The sequence below is a fragment of the Primulina eburnea genome, chromosome 16 (genome assembly GCF_022965805.1).
Source record: "Primulina eburnea isolate SZY01 chromosome 16, ASM2296580v1, whole genome shotgun sequence".
Lineage (NCBI taxonomy): Eukaryota > Viridiplantae > Streptophyta > Magnoliopsida > Lamiales > Gesneriaceae > Primulina > Primulina eburnea.
Genome location: NC_133116.1, coordinates 16,667,501 through 16,690,366, shown reverse-complemented (window position 1 = coordinate 16,690,366; position 22,866 = coordinate 16,667,501). Strand labels below are relative to the sequence as shown.

The 22,866-nt window shown below is 35.2% G+C and overlaps 2 protein-coding genes across 3 annotated transcripts; one reads left to right on the top strand and one right to left on the bottom strand.

Moving 5' to 3' along the window:
- The first annotated feature begins 3,261 nt into the window (after positions 1-3,261).
- Positions 3,262-5,748, top strand: LOC140816747 (abscisic acid receptor PYL8-like). Its single transcript, XM_073176171.1, has 3 exons — positions 3,262-3,558; positions 4,396-4,611; positions 5,270-5,748. Exons 1-3 carry the CDS (start codon positions 3,433-3,435, stop codon positions 5,486-5,488), a joined length of 561 nt encoding a protein of 186 aa, XP_073032272.1. The 5' UTR covers positions 3,262-3,432; the 3' UTR covers positions 5,489-5,748.
- Positions 5,749-6,165: 417 nt separating this feature from the next.
- On the bottom strand, positions 6,166-11,820 carry LOC140816745 (polypyrimidine tract-binding protein homolog 2-like). 2 transcript variants are annotated; one of them, XM_073176169.1, is made up of 11 exons: positions 11,562-11,820; positions 10,936-11,137; positions 10,617-10,826; positions 8,939-9,001; positions 8,771-8,844; positions 8,215-8,307; positions 8,007-8,064; positions 7,679-7,783; positions 7,498-7,579; positions 6,900-7,012; positions 6,166-6,783 (listed from the first exon to the last, which is right to left on the bottom strand). In XM_073176169.1, exons 2-11 carry the CDS (start codon positions 11,119-11,121, stop codon positions 6,412-6,414), a joined length of 1,356 nt encoding a protein of 451 aa, XP_073032270.1. In that variant the 5' UTR covers positions 11,122-11,137; positions 11,562-11,820; the 3' UTR covers positions 6,166-6,411. The 2 variants fall into 2 exon arrangements, with proteins under 2 accessions (XP_073032270.1, XP_073032271.1); XM_073176170.1 differs by lacking the exon at positions 11,562-11,820 and adding an exon at positions 11,239-11,390.
- Between the last annotated feature and the right edge of the window lie 11,046 nt (positions 11,821-22,866).

Sequence of the window (22,866 nt, the reverse complement as noted above, 5' to 3'; positions counted from 1 at the left end):
AAGACAACAGCCGGATAACTCCGGTGAGAATAAATCCCAGTATAAATCAACGAAACATGCAATCATATAAACAAATATAAAGCATGTAATCAGGTAACAGATATATGTATCAAAATCTGAACATAAACAATCATAGACTGTCGACAATGATCATAACTCTATCATTCAGACTAGACTCAATCCTAGTCTAGGGATCCCGGTTTCCAAATGTGGTATTCCTATATCGAATTCCGTAATAGAAGGAACTCTGTTCCTATTACTCGATATAACCAAATATGGTGTTCCTATATCGAATTCCGTAATAGAAGAATTCCAATCCTGTTTACTCGATATAACCAACATCCGGTGTCCTGACCTATCCGTCATGGACTGTAGCTCTATCGCTAATATCATTATCTTGAGACATCGTGCAATGTTCCCGTGGCGATTCCACCACTATCAGGAATTTCTGTCACAAGATTACTCATCTGATACCTGCTATCTATAATTCAAGAAAACAAGTACATCAGTCAAATCAATGCAAATATCAATGCAATAAAGTAAAGTATGTGATTTAGGGAAACTCAAGTCTAATCCGACTCAAGTCGATCTCCCAATACCACATTGACTTATACCTTTATCTTCTCGGTCTGACGAAGACGAAGTCCAGAATTCAAATCTGTCCATATCAATCTGAAATAACAATATCGAATAGACCGTGTCAAAATACCGCTTAATTCAAAGCCTGTTCTGATCAATACACAATCAAAACATAATCTGATCAATATCGACTCAAGACACAATCTATTCCATATCGACGATATCACGATATAATCACAATCACTACTGAGTCTGATCAATATCAATCCACTGATGTTTCGACGGTATAACAATACAATCTCAGTAACCCCGTCAATTCCAACATCACAAGTATAATACAAGAACTCATAATCAATATCAGTACAAAGTCTCATGTCAAATCTGTACAGTCCCGCAATACCGGCAATACAATATCAGTACAACCAAATTAACAACTCATCTGATTCAACTCTGACTAATATCAATATATCCAGTGATACAGTATAATTCAGATATCAATAGCCATACCACATAATCGATAATACCGTAATTCTGATATCAAATCGGTATAATTACATTCGAATAAACTCTGAAAATCCATAACAATTTCATACACAGTCCGTTTTTCAATCCGGTTTCGTTTATACAATGTCTGATATCACAAGAACAGCATATATGACTTCTATTCAATTCTGACAATATCATAATTTCAAAATATGTACAAAACGTAACAAAACTTACGTCCAGTTGTAGCTGTTGACGAGAGGAGCACGGTACTGTGTTCGGATTCAAATTCTGATAGACGGATCTTGCTTAATCGCAATTTTAAAGAAAATAAAAGCTTGAGGGATTTCTATGGAGCTTTCGTTTCTTCCTCATGCAATTCTGAATTTTTTTAAGGAAACATGACACGTTCAAGGGTGACCAAGACAAGTGTCCCACTCAATTTTCCATATTTGCACTTTAGTCCCTCAACTTTTCACTAATTGCAAAATGGCCCCCGCATAATTTTTTTTAAATTCAATTCAATCCTAATTAATTCCATTTCAATCCTAAATAATTGCAAACATCTTGGAATATAATTCAACACTCCATAATTCTCTAATTCAGTAATTTCGGTTTAAAATAATATCATTTCTATAATCTTGGACCTTACAAAAGACGTCAATAACCAACACTTTGAGGGCATTGGGTTGCAACTAACGGACAAAAAAGATTGCGAAAGTGAGACAACTAGGGATGTAAACGAACCAAACCGTCTATGAGCTATCCGAAGTTCGATTCGATAAAAGCTCGTTTGAGCTCGTTTAACGAGACTCGTTAAGATAAACAAACCAAACTCAAGCTTTATAGTATTCGGCTCGTTAGCTCGTGAACATGTTCGTGGTAAGTTCATGAGTAATCTTTTAGATGAAAAAATAATAGTTTTGATATTTGATTTATTGATTTTGCATTTTATTTATGAAATATATAGAAAAATCTATCAAATTTATTTATTATAATAAATTTACAAATTTTAATAAGAATAATATATTTTTTAAAATATATAATTTACTTTTTAATTAATTAATGAAAATTTAAATGTATAATTTATATTTATTAAGCTTGTTCAGGCTCGATAAATGCTTTAATAAGCTCGTGACCCATGTATATATTCATTAAATAAAGCTCGAGCTCGGCTCGATTATAAACGAATCAAGCTCAAACATTCAAGAGTTCGGCTCGACTCGATTCGATTACATCCCTAGGGACAACCAAGCCCGTGGCAATGCCTCAAAGCCAACAGTAGTTCTGCAGCAATAATTTCACTTCCTCAAATAAATACCAATAATGATTAAAAATTGAACCTTAGGACTCTCCTTTTATAAAAAATTTCTGATAAACATTATTATAATTTAATTTTTTTTAAATTCTATTACACATAAATGTCAATTATCGCTTTCTAATAACTATAGTTTTGATATCATTATCATAATAGTTTAACTCTAATCTTATAAATACAGAGCTCTCTCGATAGAGGTTATTATTACTTTCCAATAAATCAATGTTCAAATAATACATAAATTTGCAAATGATGAGAATTGAATATGCGAATTTACTTGGATATCAAAGTTGTATGTAGGGGTAGGAAAAAATATCGAATTTTCGGTATACCGAGATTACCGTAACGAAAAAATATCAAATTGACCGAATTTTTGGTATACTGAAGTTTTCGGTACAGTACGGTAAGAATACCGCATTTTTCGGTACAGTAACGGTATACAATTTGAAAATTTAGGTACATACCAGAGTACCAAAATACCGAAAAAATATAAAATATATAATATTTTAAAACAATAATACATAAAAATTTTAAAATGTAATTTTTTCGGTATAATACGGTATATACCGATACCGTATCGAAATCTCGATATACAATATAATTTCGGTGTAATCGGTATGTTAGTATATAATTTCGGTGTAATCGGTATGTTAGTTATATTTATCGAAAATTTCAGTATAGTACGGTATCGTATCGGTATGAATTTTTTTATACAGAAATTTTTTATATGATATATGGTATAAGATTTTCGATACGATACGATACGATACGATACGGTATACTACATCTAGTTGTACGACGATAAAAATAAAAATTGAAATTTAATTATAAAAACAAAAATAACTTTTAAGTGGCTATAAACAGGGGCAATTTAGGTAGAAGAAAGAAAGAGGATCTCATCTTTATGCTTCCGTAGGAGGATGCATCGATGACGACACTCTAACATGACGGCGACGAGTTCACGCCGATCCACCTGAGTCAACAAGCGCATCCATAATCTGTACGGCGGCGATTCTACTCGGCTTTTATCGGAGGAGGATATTACGGTGGAGATGATGAATGTGAAAGGATTGAGCGAGACGGAGATAGAGTACATAAGGAAGCATCACCAGCACGAGATTACAGATAATCAATGCAATTCCTTTCTAATCAAGCATATTAAAGCTCCTATCCATCTCGTAATATGATGTTTTTTTTTCATTTTTTATATTTTGGGTTTTGTTGTCTGTGTTGCGTGTGATTTGGTGTGTTTTATGGGGGGTTTCGTGTTGTGGATGAATTTTGATGCGTGTGTACTCTGAGGATTTTGAGTTCATAGTTTGCATTTTAGATCGGTTCAAGATTTCTACTGTTTGTGGTTGAAGGTTTGACCGGAGCCTTTTGGGTTTGATTCAGATTCATTTTGATGGCCTCCCTTTTTTCTTGACTATGTGCTCCTCTTGTTTGAAAATAGGAAACAACTGTGTTTTTAGTTTTTGTGTGGCTGCCATGGAGATTAAAAAAGCGCGAAATTTTGACCATTTAGTTCTAAGGATGAATGATACTGGTATTTATTGGAGGAGTAAGTTCGGTTTTTTATAGTTTCTAGCTTTTTTCCTGACATTCTCTGTTGTGATAACCTCATGTTTTACGAGACTTTGTGCAGCATAAAATTTTCTCCTCTTCTCGGGAGTTTTCCAGGGTGTCATTATGCACTTGGTTTTCTTGGACTTAGGTGTCGATGTCGGGTTGTTGTGTGAGTGGGCATACTTTTTTGAAAAATTTGTGTGCTTTCTGGATATACTTTGGAATGGATTAGAGGTCGTAGGAGGATGCAAGATTGTTGTATGTTTGTGTTGGATGACCGTTTCTGTTGTGAGGTTAGAGTTGAATGAGTGGGGTGGTTGAAACTTCTTCATGTGAAAGGCTTTCAAGTGTCATTATTATGAGTGCTATTGAGGGGGTTGTCAAGAGTACCGGGGCGATGAGGTTGTATATTCGTAGTGTTATATTTGAAATTGTTTTTTTCATGCTAGGTTTGGTCTCTGGTGAGGAGATTTGATCAACCACAAAAGTACAAGCCTTTTGTCAGCCGATGCGTTGTGCAAGGAAATCTTGAAATTGGGAGTCTGAGGGAAGTTGATGTCAAGTCTGGTCTTCCTGCCACTACCAGCACGGAGAGATTGGAGCTTCTTGACGATGAAGAGCACATACTTAGTGTCAGGATTGTTGGTGGAGATCACAGGCTCAGAGTATGCTAAGAAACACAAATATTTCCGTCTTATTGAATTACTTTTCAAATTGTTTTTCCAAGTCGTCTACTTCTATCTTGCACTTTGATGGGACTAATGGGAGTGCTCTGTGGGACAACTAGATAGTTTTTCTCAGGTCGAATCATTTTTAAGCTAGCGAAGAGTGTTGATATTTATTGGAATTTCCAAGGATGGTGACTGATCCTGAGTTCATGAACCATAATTTACACTACATATTATCTTGAAACTCTCGTGCTGAAAATGACTTGTCATCGTCTCTTTTAATATCAAAGAATCAAAGTTTGAGTTGAATTGTCATTTTTTTTTGTGGGGTTTGGCCAGAGGCTGCTAAAATTCGAGTGTGCTCTGGAGCCTGGAGCAGAGAGAAAATTCAACACTGACCAAGATTGGCTGGTGTGTTAACAGATAGAAATATTATCCATTGATCAAAGAAACGTACACACTTACTAGCCAAATCAATCGAAATTGATGTACATTTGAAATTTTCGGACCGAATTTAATTCCCAAAGACTGCAGCTTATGGTCCATGACCATACAATAGTCAAGTGACTGGAGACTATAACATCTTTCTGATTATACCATTTAATGTAAATATAACCTATCACATCATTATTTAAAAGTCTTATGTTTCTTCCAGAACTATGCTTCCACTGTATCTGTCCATCCAGAAGTAATTGAAGGGAGACCTGGGACAATGGTGATCGAATCATTTGTCGTGGATGTACCTGAAGGAAACACAAAAGACGAAACTTGTTTCTTTGTTGAAGCGCTGATCAAATGTAATCTTAAGTCACTCGCTGATGTTTCTGAGAGGCTTGCAGTGCAGGACAGGACCGAGCCTATCGATCATGACTAAAACTGCAACATTGTGGAGGCCGTTTTCACCAAGGATGAAGCTTATGTGAAGGCTTTTGGACTTCCAAGGTTTTGGAGGCTGAGTGGCCCTTCCTCTGGTTTGCTGTTCATATCTTGTCATTTTGGATTTTTGTAATTTGGAGCTCAAGAACTGCAGATATTATGGACTGCCTCTCTTTGAGAACATATGATAACAAAATTGAATATCCAAATTCCAGGCTTCTGTACCGGATGTATTCATGTGTACTGTGCATTTGTACATATGCTTGTATATATGTATGTATGTCAAGATCTAGTGCATTTGTACATGACAGTATTTTTCCCCACACAATTACCGGTTATTCACGTGTAACTGAGCAACTCATGAGTGGTTCCATCGGGGTAACACGTTAGCTCCAACGCTTTACAAGTCGATGCACAATACACCTAGGATCCATTGTTTCGTCTGGCTGGGAACGGAGTATATAAAATTTCAGGTTAAGCCATGAAATTATGTCAACATGCTAGAAAAAATTTTCACGCTTTTCTTACAGGAACTCGAGTAAGTCAACATGTACATGATCCAACTTTGCTCGAGCACCCGATCAAGTTCGAGCAGACAATTTAAATCAGACAAACCGTTGACTCTCGTGTCCACCACCCCTACTTAGAATAACACTATTCGCATCAAACATTCCAAAAAGCAACCTAACGACTGTTCATATCAGCCCCACATCGTATAACAAGATCATATAACAGTGCAAGTTCAAAGTTTCTAACACATCAACTTTAATTGCCAAAAAAGATGGAAACATTACACTACCACAATCTTGCCACCATAACCAAGAATAAAACATGCACGAAAGATAGGATTAATCAGTTGATTAAACACCACACCGCCAGTGTACAGTCCATAGTCATTCAGCATATGAAATATCTCAGCAGCTATTGTGGATGATATGGGGGCATTGAGGATGAGTGTGGCATCCCATTCTGACCGTGAGGGGGACCCATTCCTGGGCCCATTGCAGGAGGAGCAACTCCAGGCGGGACATAAGGGTAATTATGCATTTGCATCGGTGTAGATTGAGGCACTGAAGAGGGGTTCCACCCCGCAGAATGTGGAGGCATGGCAGAGGGGTTCCACCCTGTAGAATGTGGAGGCATGGCATGAGGACCTGGAGCATATTGTGCTGTGTTGTAAGCTGGAGCACCTGGACCTCCCAATGGATACCGTTGTTGTCCTAGCATCGAGAGTTGGGAGTTCAAGACAGGAGTGTTGGGAATCGTGTAGTCTCTGCTCCTATCATTATTGATCTGAGAACACCACGCTCGTGAGTTAATAAAAAAATTGCCTAACACCATATTTAAAGATGAAATGATTGATACCAGCAAGGACTATGTTTAAAGTCGTCCATATAGGAGAGGCTTACTTTGATGCTGAGATCCGTGTGTCGAGAATATGTGATATGAAGCTTGCAATATCCGCCATCATAAATGCAATGCCCTTCCAAAGCTTCCTTTGCAACAACAGCAGTTTGTACGTCTGCCAGTTGGTATATTAGTGCCTATTTTCTAATACTTTTTCAAAGAGAAAGGTTCATTGAATTCTCAGGCCACGTAATGCACAAACCAAGGGCATAACTATCTTGTCCTAATTCCAAATTAAGGTCATAAATGAGTCGATCTCAAACTCACACTATAGTTTCGAGCTTGTGACGTTTCATAGTCGAGTTCACATAATGACACAGCACATTGTATAACGAAGAACTGCATCAACTTTTTGTTGATCATTGTGTAATTATAATGCTCATTTATGTATGTGTGGTTCTCTCTCGCTCTTTAAATAATAAATACACATATATAGACACACACACACACATAAATGACCAATAGTGATAATGTGGTATCAATTATAAATATGTTGCTTCTTTGATACAATTTGTTTTACTAGAATTGTCCTGAAACTCATGCTAACAAAAGGTTAAAAAAAAGTAGCAGGTAAGGACAGGTTACCGAAGTCCATCTTACCAGGGTACTGTATCAAAGCCTGAAGACCCCCATTTTTATCGAACATTGCAATCTTTAAAACAGGACCAAAAGCGGAAAAGACCTTGAAACACGTAACAATTGCAGCAGTAAAGAGTTAATGATTGAATGATATAATGAAAATGCCAGAAGGCTTGTGAGTTCACATTGTGAATGTGTTTACCGTTTGTAAGACATCCAGAGTGACAGCGTATTGCATGTTTTCAATAGAAGCAAGAAGAACATTGCTCTCTGGCTCCAGTTTTTTTCCATCAACTCCTAAAGTGAACTGTAAACGCAAACAAGCAATTGCAAGTAGATATGTGAGATGATGCGTGCTACCAACCTAAATTTTACATTTAAATTGGTTCTTTAGATGCACTAATCTGATCAAAATATTACTTCGAAAAGATATTGAGTCCAAAGTGTAAATAAAGTAGGTACAAGAAGTTAAGAAAGGTGTAAGATTGCAAAACAAATAATACAAGAAAAATGATCTTTCCAATATTCACCTGGCTGCTAGCGTCAATAGCTGAAGGAGCGACAGGAAGATGAGGGTTCGTATAATCCCTAAATTGATACAACACAACCAACAAAAATGTCTAAATACAAGCAACTGTCAAAGAAAGGAAACAAACCAACTACGCAAAAAAGTACATCAGGATACCAGTCATTGTGATCTATTATTTGAATAAAAATTGTCAAATAGAATCAGTTTACCTACTGCGATGAGACTGGAATTTTACGCTTAGATCTGTATGTGCAGAATATGTGATCTTGAGGGAACATGGTCCCAACTCTGGAATCAAGTAACTGACGCACACAAAAAAGTAGCAAATCACTACACAGGTGAAAAACTATTTAGTAAAATGCACTTCACAAATGAAAATAAAACCACCAAGCTTAGCCATTGTCAACCTGTAGATAAGATAAATACGACACAAGACCGTATAACATAACTATGTAGCATACAAAGCAAGGAGCCATTTAGTCGAGTATGACATATTTAATGTTTAATCAGTATTAGCAATATGAACAGCTAGCTAACTATTCCAAGTACTTTGACTCTCCTGATGTATGACACTGACAAGGACCACCTTCTTGTACGCTGCTTGTCCCTCAGCAAGGGGAATCATAGAGGAGGAAGAGGGGAAAACACAAGTTTCCACATTGGTTCTTTCAAGTCAGATTTTTCAAGGGGTGCTTTTGTGATATATCTCAGACGTGATCCGTAACAGGTGCTAAACGTGAATCTAAAACATGAAATTCACATCACCTTGGAATGCTTCTTCCATCAAGAGCATCCTTTGCAGCAGAAGCTGTTTCTGCATCAGTAAACTGAACAAGCGCCTGACAAGGAAGCAAATAATTGGTGTCTGTGAGAGTAAATTCAAGCAAATTCATGTGAAAACGCAACACAAAAAGGTTTTGACAGAGAAATAACCTGAAAACCAGCTGTCTTCTCAAATGTAGTAATCTTGTGTACAAACCCAAATGCAGAAAACACCTACAAATAAGACAAGTTTTAATAGCTATACCAGCTAAAATATGACGAACATAAAATTAGATTATAGGTTACAAAGGAAAATCTCAGGCACAATATAAAAGATGAGAACAAGAAAACTACCGAAACAATGCTTTATTTTGATATTTATGCAACAATTAGAGGTTCTTGTCCAAAGTGAGAAAAGATGGCAAGTAGTAGCAGTGAACCCACGCTGACAAAAGTGCACTCGAAGTCTCATGGTACGACTTCAGCTGCCAGTAATTCTAGATAAGCTACAAATTTTTGCAAACTTTATCCTAAGAATTGTTAAGAAAAGATACATAGATCAAGTCATCCAAACCCAAAATGTAATTTTATAAAACTCAAAAGGCAGGAAACTAGCTGCTTGCTCGCGCAGATAGATGAAGCAACATGAAATTACTAATGGAAATGCTGCCACACGACATTTTATGACACATGTAAAGGAAGAACATATTCAAATAAGATTAAAAAAATAATTATACAGCAAAAGAACACGAGATTACAACAGGAACTTTACCCAATACCTATGATGCCCAGCCACACAGAAACACAAAAGTTACGAAATAATCGTAGGAGAGCTATTTGAAAATAAGACATATATATATATGCAAGTAGGTTAGGCTTTATTTATAATTTTGATGCATTGATGGTAATTAATTTCTAATTCCACCCCAATATTTGACTCGTAAAAACCTTTCTGAGTGTGGTAAGAGTGGACCAGTAACCCATAGATACAAAGTCCGAGTCAGACTTGCTATCTGAAGAACACAAACAATTTTTCTACTTCCACTCACTTCTAATTTCTGCAGCCAACTCCACCTCATCTTCACCAACTTTCAACCTCCAACAACAATAAAAATTTTCACACAATCTCACAAAGATGATGCAGAAAATGCTCATTCTCCATAATCTAAAAAATACCACCACATTTTCAAGGCCCCATCCCCAAAGAATTAGAGATTCAAGAATGCAAGGGAAAAAATTTTACGCATATCATGGCCATAAGAAAATAACTTGGGACACAGCTATCTGACTCTCCCAAAATAATTTTTGAGATAAACTACCTTCGATATTTCCATTATGGTAAGATAATTTTTAAAGTTTTGACACAATTCCATGTTCTTCCCAATTTGGAGATAGTTTTTTTCTTGGACAACTAAATCCCAACAAGCCAGTATCTCCTTCAACCTTTACTATATGGTTTATAGTTACTATGCTACTTCAAGAAAAAAAATAGCATGTACGAAAAGGAAGTGAGGTTCAGAAATCTGAAAAACAAAAAGCGAGAAATCATTTGAAGCTCCTAGACATTTAGGAGTAGAGACGAGAAGAGGAAGAATGGAAGAAAGAGCCAGTGTTAAGAAAAGGAGAAAGGAGACAAACACACATGCGCTCTTTCTCCCGATGCATTAAGCTGCCATTGAAGATATATCCTTCACATGTGCCTGCTGATTCATTCACATTCTTGTCAAATAAAAGCTTAAAAAGCATGGCGTACTACAATCTATGCACTAAAAATTCATCGAGTACATCCATCTACCATGGACAAAATGTCATTGCTCTGAGTTCATGTTGATGATTCTCAATATCTTACCAAATGCAGGACATCAATGCTGACAAGACGTGCATCATTCCCCTCAATCGTTACCAAGAGCACATTTCCAGCAACATCTGCAGTAGTTTTATTGTTTACTATTTCTTGCCTGTTGGAATATTGTACATAGACGGTTTTCCCTCGCACCATAGCTGGCTCTGAGGATGATGAATAATATGATATCATAGCAATTGCTTGATTAGTTTCCGACTGTAAAGACATGAAAGGAAACTCAAAAAGTCAAAATAATAGAAATCATCCATTGAATCATCAACAATAAATCAGGAAGAAAAGAGAGGAAAATATGATACACACTTACGAATTCAATAAAAGCTTGATTTTTATTTGCACCAACATTACACTTTGTGTTAACAACTTTGCCGAATGGCTTCCCCAGTTCTATCAGTTCCTCTTCGGAACATTCCCAAGGTAAGTTTCTCAGATGGAGAACCTTGGAAGGAGTTTGTGTGTAGCGAAACTGTGGCTGGCTTGAGACAGACGACATTTTGCACTGGCCCAAACTGCAAAAGGATAAACGTATCAGTTTCCATCATAAGTTGAGCGAAGCATATAATCATTAGTTGGTCTTAAATAGAAATTTTCACGTAATCATAATCATTACCAAAGGCCACGACCTGTCAAACCAACTTCTACAAACACATTTCAAAAGCCTTATCCAATGCCCGGCAAGACCCGCTTCTCAAATAAAAACCAGACATCAACCAAAATCATCTAGAACACAAGCTGATTTACAAGAAACTGAAAAACCCCATTAAACTACGATATATAAGGAACTCATCTCATCTGGGCCATTACATTTATCGGTTAACGAATCTGAACACATCTGATGAATGAACAGATACCAAGAGATTCACAAAATCCGAAAATATTAAAACTATGACAATCAGATGATCAGGAAAACAATAAGGAAGGTCAAGAGGGTACCTGAGGAAGATTTTGGGAATTAGGGTTTGGAGAATGCAATAGAGTCGGGAGGGGAGCGAATACTAAAGAACGATACTTTTGTATATGATATAACAGATAGAAAGCTCGATTCTCCGCCTACAATCGACCGATGCGTGCCATGGATACACACTGCGGATGTTGGCAGAGAGCGTCGTCCTCGAAGTTTAGCCCTAGGCGATGATGCACGAGCTTATGTACCAGATGTGCAGTATATACTAGGGGCCAGTGGGCCGATTCCCCATTTTATCTCAAATAGTCCAAAATACCACAAATGGCATATGAAAAATCATATGATATTCATCTTTTTTTTTTCTTTTTCTTTTTTAGAAATTCCACAAGCATCTCAATTTATGTACTTCCCCTAAAATTACCGACTAAATCTTGGCTTGAACTTCTCTCTTTTTTTTTTTCGTTTTTTTCCTTTTTCTTAAACTAGTTGAAATTTTATCATTCTTGTTTGTGAATCAAAAAACTGAAATTACCTCTTTCCCACAATTTTATTATAATTCATTTTTGATTTATTGTCACAATAAATGTGTTTTGATTATCAATCAACGCAGTGGATTTTGGTATTTTATAGATTTTGCAACACAAATTTGGCTCGAATACGTATGCTTGAATTTATATTGAACTTGAATTGAGAATTGAGATTGAACATGTTCAGACATATTGTTTGTGAACCACTTGCAAGCTAGTACTAGTATATTTATTTTATTTTATACAAATAAACGAATTAATTTGTTCTAGTTGTTGTGTTTTTTTTATTGTAAAATTCAGACCTAAAAAATGGAGCTTGAATCTTCGACCAAATTAAAGAGGCTACTAATATGGAGTTTTTCCCTTTCAATTTTCCTTTTTTCCAAATCAAGTTTCTCTAATGTCTTCACCGATTTAAGTGTTATCAAAATATGAAACAAATTATTCTCCAAGCATCTTCTACCAAATGATAATGTTCAAAAAATGTGTTATAAATTACATTTTCATCAGCAAATCTTATCAGTAGCACGATGCTATTAAAGATTTTCAAATGTAGTCTTTTTTTATAATAAAGTAAATGGAAATCCTTAAACAAAAAGAGAGAGACATATAATTAACTATATTATTCGCAAACTATCTTTTATTATAAAATAAATGGAAATCTTTAAACGATTTCACTCTTTTGTGCTATGGTATCCATCCATGTATTAGCATTTATTCGTTGTTGTTATTGAGTATCAAATAACTAATCAAAGTTGTCATCTTCATAAGCTTGTGTCGATGAAGACAATTGAGGGTTTATTTTTCAAAAAAGAAAGACCATCAAAATCGTTAGTATAAGTGGAAGAAAATTTAGATTTTCTGTAATTGTTCTTACGGCTTTGAGGTTTGTACATAAATAATTTAAAAAGAATCTTTGAAAATCTATGGATTTTTTTTGGATAATCTTGACTTTTGGAGAGTTTTAAAAAAGCAATTTTGAATATCACATTACTTTTAAAATTCTACCAAAATATATTTTAAATATCACTAAACTTATATAGAGTATATAAAAGTTAAGATTTAATACCTCTATATTTTAAAATTTTTTAAAAGTGTAGAATGAATATATCATGAGTATATTTTATTGTGAATTTAGAATATTCAAGTCTCAATTATTTTATATTTAATTTTGATAGTAGTTTGAAGTAATGAAGAGTGTCAAATTATTGTATAATATTTTCGACTTTTTTTAAAAATTAAGAGTAACTAAGTAGATCATACCGTGAATTTAAAATATCCAGTTATTAATAAATAGTATTCAATTATAAGTGAATATTGTAACGCCCCGGAAATTTTAAGGTCCACGTAAACCACATGCATGCAATTATTAAATTATTTTTTGTTTTAATTAATTATTGTAATTGCATGAATTAATTATATTGTGCACATGTGCATGTTTAAAATATATTTTTCTACATGATTGCATTAAAATATATTTTTAAAGGTTATTCGAGTTGCGATCGAGGAACGGAGACCGAGGGCTAAGAAACGGAAAATGTTTTATTGAATAATTGTTTTTAATTATTTAAAATATGATTGTGGGTTTTTCTTATTTTTTAAAATAAATGGTGTCGAGGTGATTTTATATGCCGGGACGTAAATTTTATCTGTGTTGATTTTTTCAATTAAAATACGAGCTTTTTGGCAGCCCGGCTAATAAATTCACAAATTTAATTAAACAAAAACTTTGTTAATATTTTATTAAAACTAATGGGCTTAATTTAAGACTTAATAGGCCTAAATCCTAGTTAGTAAATTAATTAGTGTATTTAATGTATTTAAAAACTTAAAACCCTACAATTTGCATCATAAGTCACGGCCACACACCCCACAATTTCTGAAACACTCCCCACCACTCCCAAACACGGTACACACGTACACAACAAGGTAGAAAGGATTTCGAAGGGTTCAAATTAGTTCAAGCCAAAGGTTTCAATCCGTTCTTCGTCGTCAACAGTTTTTCGTGCGTCAAAGGCACACCATATTCTTTCTTTAAAACATCTATCACACCATAGTATTTTATTTAATGAATTTTTGCATGAAAATAAGTCACACAATTCACAATTTTCGTAACTATGCATATATGTGTTCTAAACTCTTGATTGTTCATCAAAAATCATGTTTGTTATGTTGTCAAAGGGGCTGCCATGAATTAGGATGATATAAGACAGGTTAGACGAGTTTAAGGGCATAGGACACGCACAAACAGGCTGCACACGCACTTGAACAAAACTGGAACCAAAATTGATCAATATTGTGGATTATGGGATAGGTTGAAGGGAAATTGATGCATGGGGGCAGGTGGCTCGACCAGGCTAGGTGGTCCGGGCGGTGGCTAAGGACGGTCCAGTAGGGGTTATGAAGGGCTGGACTCGGTGGTGGGCTGGGTAGAAGCCTCCACGCAATTTGACAGCAGCCGCGTAGGGGCAGTGAGGCGCGCAACTTGTTGCTGATTGAAGGAGTTCGCTGCTAGAGTTCAGGGGCTGGGCTAGGCTTGGTATGGGTCTGGGGCTGGCCTAGGGTCAGTAAAGGTCATGGGTAGTCGGTGGTTAGAGGGCTGGAAGTGTCCTAGTTGGCTAGGAGGCTTGGTGAAGGGAAGGAGATTCACAAGCACACACGCAGGTAATTGGGCAGAATTGGGGCAAGGTTCAGTAGGTGTTTGAGCGGGTTAGGGTCATGATTTTGGGCTGGGCTTACACAGTAGGGTCCCTAGATGGGTTGAATAAGTTTTTTCTCAAGGTGGCTGGGGCGTGGCTCGGGTAAATTAGGAGATGGCTCTGTGGGTTCGATAAGGTGTCAAAAACGAAATTAATAAATCTAAAATTGAATCCAAGGGTCCACGGGTGTGGATCATGACTTGGAAGGGTAGAGTAAATCACAAAATGTTATGTTAAAAATTTGGGATCAAAATAATGAGTTTTGGATTTATTCGGGATTTAATCGCCGCACGAAACGCTAATTAACGAGTTAATTGAAACGCCTAGTTTTAAGCCTTATAAAAATTATAAAAAAATTAGTGTTAAGCTTAAATAATTATTATAAGTCTAAGTTTTTAATTTGGAAATTTTATATTAAGGTTTGGTTTAATTCGGGATTAAAACGTAGTAATACGTCCTATTTAAAGAATAAATTAAAAGTCCTCGATTTAAGCTAAATAAAAATATGAGAACATTCATGTAAGCTTAAATAAATATTTGGGACAGGTTAGAGTCATGAAAAAATGAAAAATGTCAAAAACGAGAAATTATACGTCCAGGAGTAAAACGGTCATTTTACACCTAAAAATTAGTAAACGTCATGGCAGTGCCCTAAATGATATTTTTATGATATTATGATTATTTTTAATTTTTATAAAATGTTCATGATTAAATTATGATTTTTTTAAATGTCTATCTGATTTTTATGATTGAAGGAAAACATTTAAAATACATGTTGCATGCTTGGTTTCAAAATGAAAAATGCAAATATTATTCACGATTTTTCTAAAGTGATGTGAATGAAAAACGTTGAAGGAAGTGAAGTGATTGTGACTAATTCGTTAATGATGGCGATGTTGTAAGGGTGATGGTCCCAGTGGGAGCCCGACGATCGTGTTTCCATTATTGCGAATATGAGGTTATGAGGATATGAGGTTTGAGATAAGAATGGGAATATCGTGAGGGGAGAAGGCCCCAGAGGGAGCCCATTTATGGGAGAAGGCCCAGAGGGAGCCCTGACGATCGTATTTCTATTCGATCATGATAGGCCAGGGCCCAGTTGACAGGTGAGAGTGTTGCTGGTGTCCCCCGCCGACCAGTACTGTGGTTACATGTAGATGGATCCATCGACTTTTGAGGTTTGAGGAAAGTCACAATTAACGATCTGAATTCAACAAAGAAAAAGGAAAAAGGAAAAGGGAAAAGGAAAATGTTTATGATCATGTTAAAATGTTTTATCTCATTATAAGGAAAAGATTGAGGTTTATTTATACATGTCATGAAAATGTTTATGCTTAAATTTATGCATCTTCATGAAAACGATATTTTAAGTACAAGTATTTTTCACTGTTTATATGTTGACTGTATTACGTATTACTTGTTATCAAGATTATGGTGTGTTGAGTCTTTAGACTCACTAGGTGTGATGGATGCAGGTGAGGTTGAGGGAGGCCTTGACGGATGATCCTACAGGACTGTCGGTGCACACAACCCGAGGACCAGCGCTACTATTTTCCGCATTATGTTTTACGATTACTGATTTAAGTTAAAGATTTTTTTAAGACTATTTATTTATGCTTTTGAGAGATTTTTGAGAGGTTTAGTATGGGCTTTACTTTTCAAATTATTGCTTTTTAGGTTTGGTACAACAGTTGACGATTTCATTTAATGGCTATTGCATTTGATTTTTAAAATGCTAGATGGTTGGTATTTTTTTTTTAAAGGGTAAAATATTTTATAAAAATATTTTCATGTGGAAAATGTATATGGCCGAAAATTGAGTGTAAAAAAAAATTCTAGTACTTTTAAAGCAATAAAAAGGGTAGACGTTTCAAATATTGCCCCAATTTTAGAATAGTAATTATGAACATAAATTGTTTGTTTGAAGTAACGAAAAGTATCCCATTATTGTATAATATTATCGATTCATTTTTTGAATTAAGAGTAATTAAGTATTCAATTATAAAAGAATAGTGCCTCAACTATTTAAAATAACTTGCTTTTAAATCTCTAAATCCAAAATGTGTTTGGGGTAAGTCCTTGTAAGAGAAAAATGTTTATACACTTTTTGATCCACACAAAAACTTTAAGCACTTTCTGAGCTTACATGTATTTTTACAAATGAAAATTTGTAGAAGATATTAAAATTATAATACTAAAATATGAAATTTGGTACCTATATTAAATATAATACAAAAGATAATATTTAAGTATAAAATCAAAAAACTTTATTAACATCACTATTTACTACACTTGTTTCTGTTGAGATCATATTATAGTTTAGAGGGACACTACAAGAAAAACGCCATACAACAACACACATACGACAACGGTTTTGGTGCAAAACCGTTGTCGTAGAGTTTTTAACAACGGTTTTAGCCAAAACCGTTGTCTTTTGGGGATCAAAGACAACGGTTTTTTAAAACCGTTGTCTTTGAGGGGCCAAAGACAACGGTTAAGACAACGGTTTTAAACAACTGTTGTCTTTGGGGGGTCAAAGATAACGGTTTTAGGGTCAATGACAACGGTTCTATGAACTGTTGTCTATTAGCGTGTTTTTTTTTTGGAAAATAGACAACGGTTTTCAGAAATCGTTGTCGAATAGCGTGGTTTTTGGACAAATAACAACGGTAGGGGAAGACGTTGTCAAATTTAGCGACGGAATTTGAAACAATTTAGCGACGGTTTGACATTAACCGTCGCTCAATTAAGATCAGCTACGGGTTTGAATAAACAGTCGCTAGTTATAGCGACTGTTTTAAATCAAACCGTCGCATGTTTAAAATTAGCCACAGTTTAATGTTATCCGTCGCTAAATTTAGCAACGGTTTTTAAAACACCGTCGCGAAATAAACTGCAACTGTCGCCAAATTAAAACATGCGACAGTATTTCAAAACCTGTCACTAAATTTCGCGACGATAAAATCCAAACCGTCGCTAATTTAAATTTTTGCGACGGTTTAACAACAAACCGTCGCCAACTCACTATATATACCCACGTTCCACTCCATTTTCTTTCACAACACTTAAACTTTTTCTCACTACTTCACAACATTTAAAATTTTTCAACACTTCAAATTTTTCTCACTACTTCACAACACTTAAACTTTTTCTCTCATACACAATTTTATCACTTCACACAACACTTAAATTTTTTTTCTCATACACATTTTTATCATTTCACACAACACTTAAAATTTTTCTCATACACATTTTTATCATTTCACACAACACTTAAAATTTTTCTCTCATACACAATTTTATCACTTCACACAACACTTAAAATTTTTCTCATACACAATTTTATCCCTTCACAACACTTAAAATTTTTTTCTCTTATTTAAAACACTTAAAATTTTTTATTTTACACGATTATAGTTTCGATTGTTAGTTTCTTTTAGATTTATTAAATTACTAAAAGAATTTTTTTTTATTTTTCGAAACAAATTTGCGACCGAATGCATGATTAAAGACCGTCGCTAAATGTTACGACGACGAAGGTTTTTATATGCTGACCATCGCTAAATTTAGCGACGGTTGTTATATGTAGGCCGTCGCTAAATTTAGCTACGGTTATGATTAAAACCGTCGCTAATGGATTTAGCGACGGTTTTATATACCGTCGCAAATGCTACCTACCACAACGGGTAAAAACCGTTGTCGCTGAACGGACTTTCAACAACACCCTCAGTTACAACAGTTTTTAAAAGGCTACGACAACAGATAAAATCCGTTGTCGTAGCCTGTTTTTCTTGTAGTGGGAGTGAATAAACTTTTTAAATTTTGAGCTGACCTTAATAGTTTTTAAGTTGTTAAGATATATTCTTGAACGGCTAGCTTAGCTTGACCACTGAGAAAATGAATAAGTGCAGAAAAGATCCGACTTGACTAGTGATCAAATATATATATATATATATATATATAATGCAATTGTCAGTTAACAAGAAACGACTATATATGAACAAATAGTAAAATGTGCATGATGTAAAGAGATGAGTATTTTATAAATGTTCAAAGATAAATTCATATGTCATCCTTTATTCCATTTAGGAAAGATTTCACTAAAGAATTTGATTGATACAACTCTTTGTACAACTCACTTTAACTAGGACTTATAATTGCATAATTTGAAACTCTTTGTTGGAATCTGATCAGTTCCAGAAGCCAAAACTGAAGCTGTCGAGATGCAAACTGAATGTACTAACTGATTGCCAAAACTGAACCAGTCCAAATGATATATCAAAGAATAGCTTCCATTAATTTTCCAACTGATAGCTGGTTCAGCAGTACACCTTCAGAAGCCTGGCCCGCTGATGAAAAGCTCAACTGATGAAGAACCCAGCCGAACAAAAAACTGGTACTGTGAAATCAGTCCAAAATGATTTCACCTTACCAGTTCAGAAGCATCAGTTGTAACTGATCTGTTCTCATGTCACGACAAGACTATTTAATGGAATCCAGCTAAGAGCCAATATACAAGCTATAAGCTATTTCACATAAGAATGTAAAATAATGGACGTTGCAGCAAAACTATGAAGAGAAAAGCTTTCAGAACAGTTGTCAGAATGACAAAACATGTCCAAAGGAAGAACATGCAACTGCAACAGATAATATTATTGAGTTTTCATGTATGGTTAGCCGAGTGCCTATGAAACGTCTCCTATTTGTTTTTTTTTTAAAACGTACTAAAAGTTTTTTTTTCCTCCTTAATCTCCATAATTCAAAATATACATACATACATACTATATATATATATATATATATACTTTAAAATATCTTGACAACAGAAACGTCTGCTATTCGTTTTCTTAAAACGTACTAGAAATTTTTTTTCCTCCTCAATCTCCATAATTCAAAATATACATATATATATATATACTTTAAAATATCTTGACACTATTTTTAAAATAACCCAACCAAATGACATTTAAAAATCCAAAGGAAATAGTTTAAAGCATAAAATCGTCGAACGTTTTACCAACCTAAAAACATTATTTGAAAAGTATAGCTCATACTATAAAATCTTAAAAACAACTCATAAACATAAATAAAAGTAAAAAATTATCATAAAAATAATCTTAGAATCTTAATTCATAACTAGTGAGGAAAATTAGTGTCGGTCCTCGGGTTATGGGCACATTCAGTCAAGAAAAATTAACCATCAAGACCTCCATTAACATTATTATCATAATCGCTTGCATCAATCACACCTAATTAGTCTAAAGACTCAACACACCATAATCTTTATAACAATTACTATATATACAGATCACATACAATAGTGAAAATATTTTTACTTAAAATATCGTTTTCGTGAAGATGCGTAACTTTAAACATGAACATTTTCGTAAACATTTTCATTATGCATAAACTTTAAACAAAACACTTTTCATAATGATGCATCGACTTTAAACATAAACTTTTCATAACATTTTCGTAAACATTTTCATATAATCATACATATTCATATGAACATGCATAACTTAAACCTCAATATTTTCCTTTCTATCCTCTTTTATCATATATCCTTTCATCATGAGCATTTACATTTTTCCTTTTTATTGAATTCAGGTCATTAATTGTGACTTTCGTTTCCTCATAAAATCGATGGATCCATCTGCATGTAACCACAGTACTGGGCGGCGGGGATATCAGTGACACTCTCACCCGTCAACTGAGTCTTGACCCATCGTCATCGAATGGAAATACGATCGTCGGGTTCTCTCTGGGGCATTCTCCCATAGACGGGCTCTTTCTGGGGTCTTCTCCCATGAATGGATCCCTCTGGGGCCTTCTCCCTCACGACATCCCCATTCATATTCTCATATACTCAATAGTCACTGTAAGGCTTGAGATTTATTAGTCTTCATTGATATGATATTCGAAGATATGAGAATGCATGACATGTAATGAGAGGCACTAGATTTATTAGTCTTCATTGATGTGATATTCGAAGATATGAGTATGCATGACATGTAATGAGAAACACTAAGTGAGATGGGAGTAGGAAAGACATGGAAAAGGCATGAAAAATTAGAGTTTTGAATGCAAGGAAGACCACACCCGCGCCTCGAGAAGGACCGCACCCGCGGTTGTGGTTCATGAAATGTGGAAGAGTTACAGTAGCATGAGCGCACCCGCGCTAGGAAGCTACCGCACCCGCGGTTGATGGAAAGAGACTTGGGCATTTTTACAGTAGTGACACCGCACCCGCGGTAAAAACAGGACCGCACCCGCGGTCGTCGGTTTTGGAAAAAATGGAAAGGAGGCCGAGAGCTAAGCGCACCCGCGGTGCTCTGTGCGAGAGATCCACCTTTGATTCTTGATTTGACACATGGCAGGGTATATATATATTTCGAGCATGACTCAGTCCTTCTCCATTTCAGCAGACCAGCAACGAGAGAGAAAGATTTCTTCAAGCCTTTCCCTCCATCGTTATCATTTGGTTGTGTAAGATTTACTCATCCAAAAGTTAATCCAAGCTTAGATTCTTGTTCCTCACTTCAAGGGCTACAAGGAGATGTAAGTATTGTTCAGTTTCAACATGGTTTGAAGTTTAGATGTTGAAAGAATTATGATATGATGGTTATTATGGGTTCTTATGAATATGATGAACGTATAATTGAAACCAGATCGAAGAAAGGTTATCGTATGTGATTGTTTGATATTTTCAGAATATTCGTATATGATATTATGCAGATTTTGAGATATGATACGTAGATTGTGCTGATAATGAGTTGAGGATTATGATTTGTTGAGATATGTTGAGATTTGAATGGACCGGTATTGAGAAAATATGTCGTTATGCCGTCGAATTGTATCAAGATTGATTACTGATTTGTATATGTGTTGAATTAAGTTAGAGATTGATAGAATACATCTTGAATGTATCATTTCAGAGTTGATACTGACAGATTCGGCATCGAGACTTCGATTACAACAAGACTTTGCAACGAAAGGTATACTTCATGTGAATTCGGGGAGATACAACTTGAATTCGAATTGATTCGAGTTTCCCAAAATCACATACTAGTTGTTGTTTATATTGTGTTATGTTTATGCTTTGTTTATAGATTTATATTCAAGCATTTAAGATAGGAGAGTCAATGACAGATTTGCCAAATTTCTAGATGTTCGGTGGTATCGACGCATAGGAGCAGACTTCCTCCAATTGTAGACATTCGATATAGACAGGACCGAAATCTAGGAATAAGACGTACCGTTACCCCGATTGGAGGGTAGGTGACAGACAGTGACGTCTTATTCACATCGGGATCCCTAGAGTTAGAGTTCGAGTCGAGTCAAGATATGAATTGATTTGAGTTGCATGCTTATATTGCTTTGGTTTCATAGATTATGGAACCCATTGTTATTGCTTTTATTCATGTTAGTGTGCTTTATGATTTATATTGCGCATATGCATGTATAACATGTTTTATACTGGGATTCGTTCTCACCGGAGTTTTTGGCTGTTGTTGTGTCTGTATGTGTGCATGGCAACAGGTGGGACATGATCTGGGTCTCGACGAGGATGAGAGATTGATAGAGTGGTGACTTCGGGCGCAGAAGATTATTAGTGGTTTTTACTAGACATGTACTATATATGAATTGTAGTTGGTATTGAACACTAGTTTGTATTATGAAAATAGAACAAGACTTGTATCTATTTATGTTTGAATGAAATAGAGTTGTTGCTTAATGTATGATTTATATACATTTGAATTAATGTTAAAAAGCAAAAAAAAATTTGACACGCAATTTTTAAAAAAGATCCAATAAATCCCAAACAGAATCGATTTAGAGCCCGGGTCCCCACAACAGGTGGTATCAGAGCAGTAGGTTCTGTAGACTGAGACAAAATAGAATGAGCGGGGTAGATCGAGTCATCTTCCTTGCTTTTAATGTGCTAGCATGATTTATTGCTTACCCTATTACATGTTGTATTGTTATCTGAGTTGATTGCAGCATGTATTTGTAAAGACTGAATCAGAACCGATTCTGGATCAGAGGTATATGATCAGAGGAGGGCTGAGACAGTTTGTATAGATTGTGTACTAATCTTGTTGATA

Excerpts from the sequence above, each read along its gene's own strand:
- LOC140816745 (XM_073176169.1), bottom strand. The coding sequence starts at position 11,121 with ATGTCGTCTGTCTCAAGCCAGCCACAGTTTCGCTACACACAAACTCCT. Across the intron at positions 10,827-10,935 it reads ATCAAGCTTTTATTGAATTC|TCGGAAACTAATCAAGCAAT; the intron begins GTAAGTGTGTAT and ends ATGTCTTTACAG. Across the intron at positions 9,002-10,616 it reads GCATTGATGTCCTGCATTTG|GTGTTTTCTGCATTTGGGTT; the intron begins GTAAGATATTGA and ends TCTTATTTGTAG.
- LOC140816747 (XM_073176171.1), top strand. The coding sequence starts at position 3,433 with ATGATGAATGTGAAAGGATTGAGCGAGACGGAGATAGAGTACATAAGG. Across the intron at positions 3,559-4,395 it reads TTAAAGCTCCTATCCATCTC|GTTTGGTCTCTGGTGAGGAG; the intron begins GTAATATGATGT and ends TTTTCATGCTAG. Across the intron at positions 4,612-5,269 it reads GTGGAGATCACAGGCTCAGA|AACTATGCTTCCACTGTATC; the intron begins GTATGCTAAGAA and ends TGTTTCTTCCAG.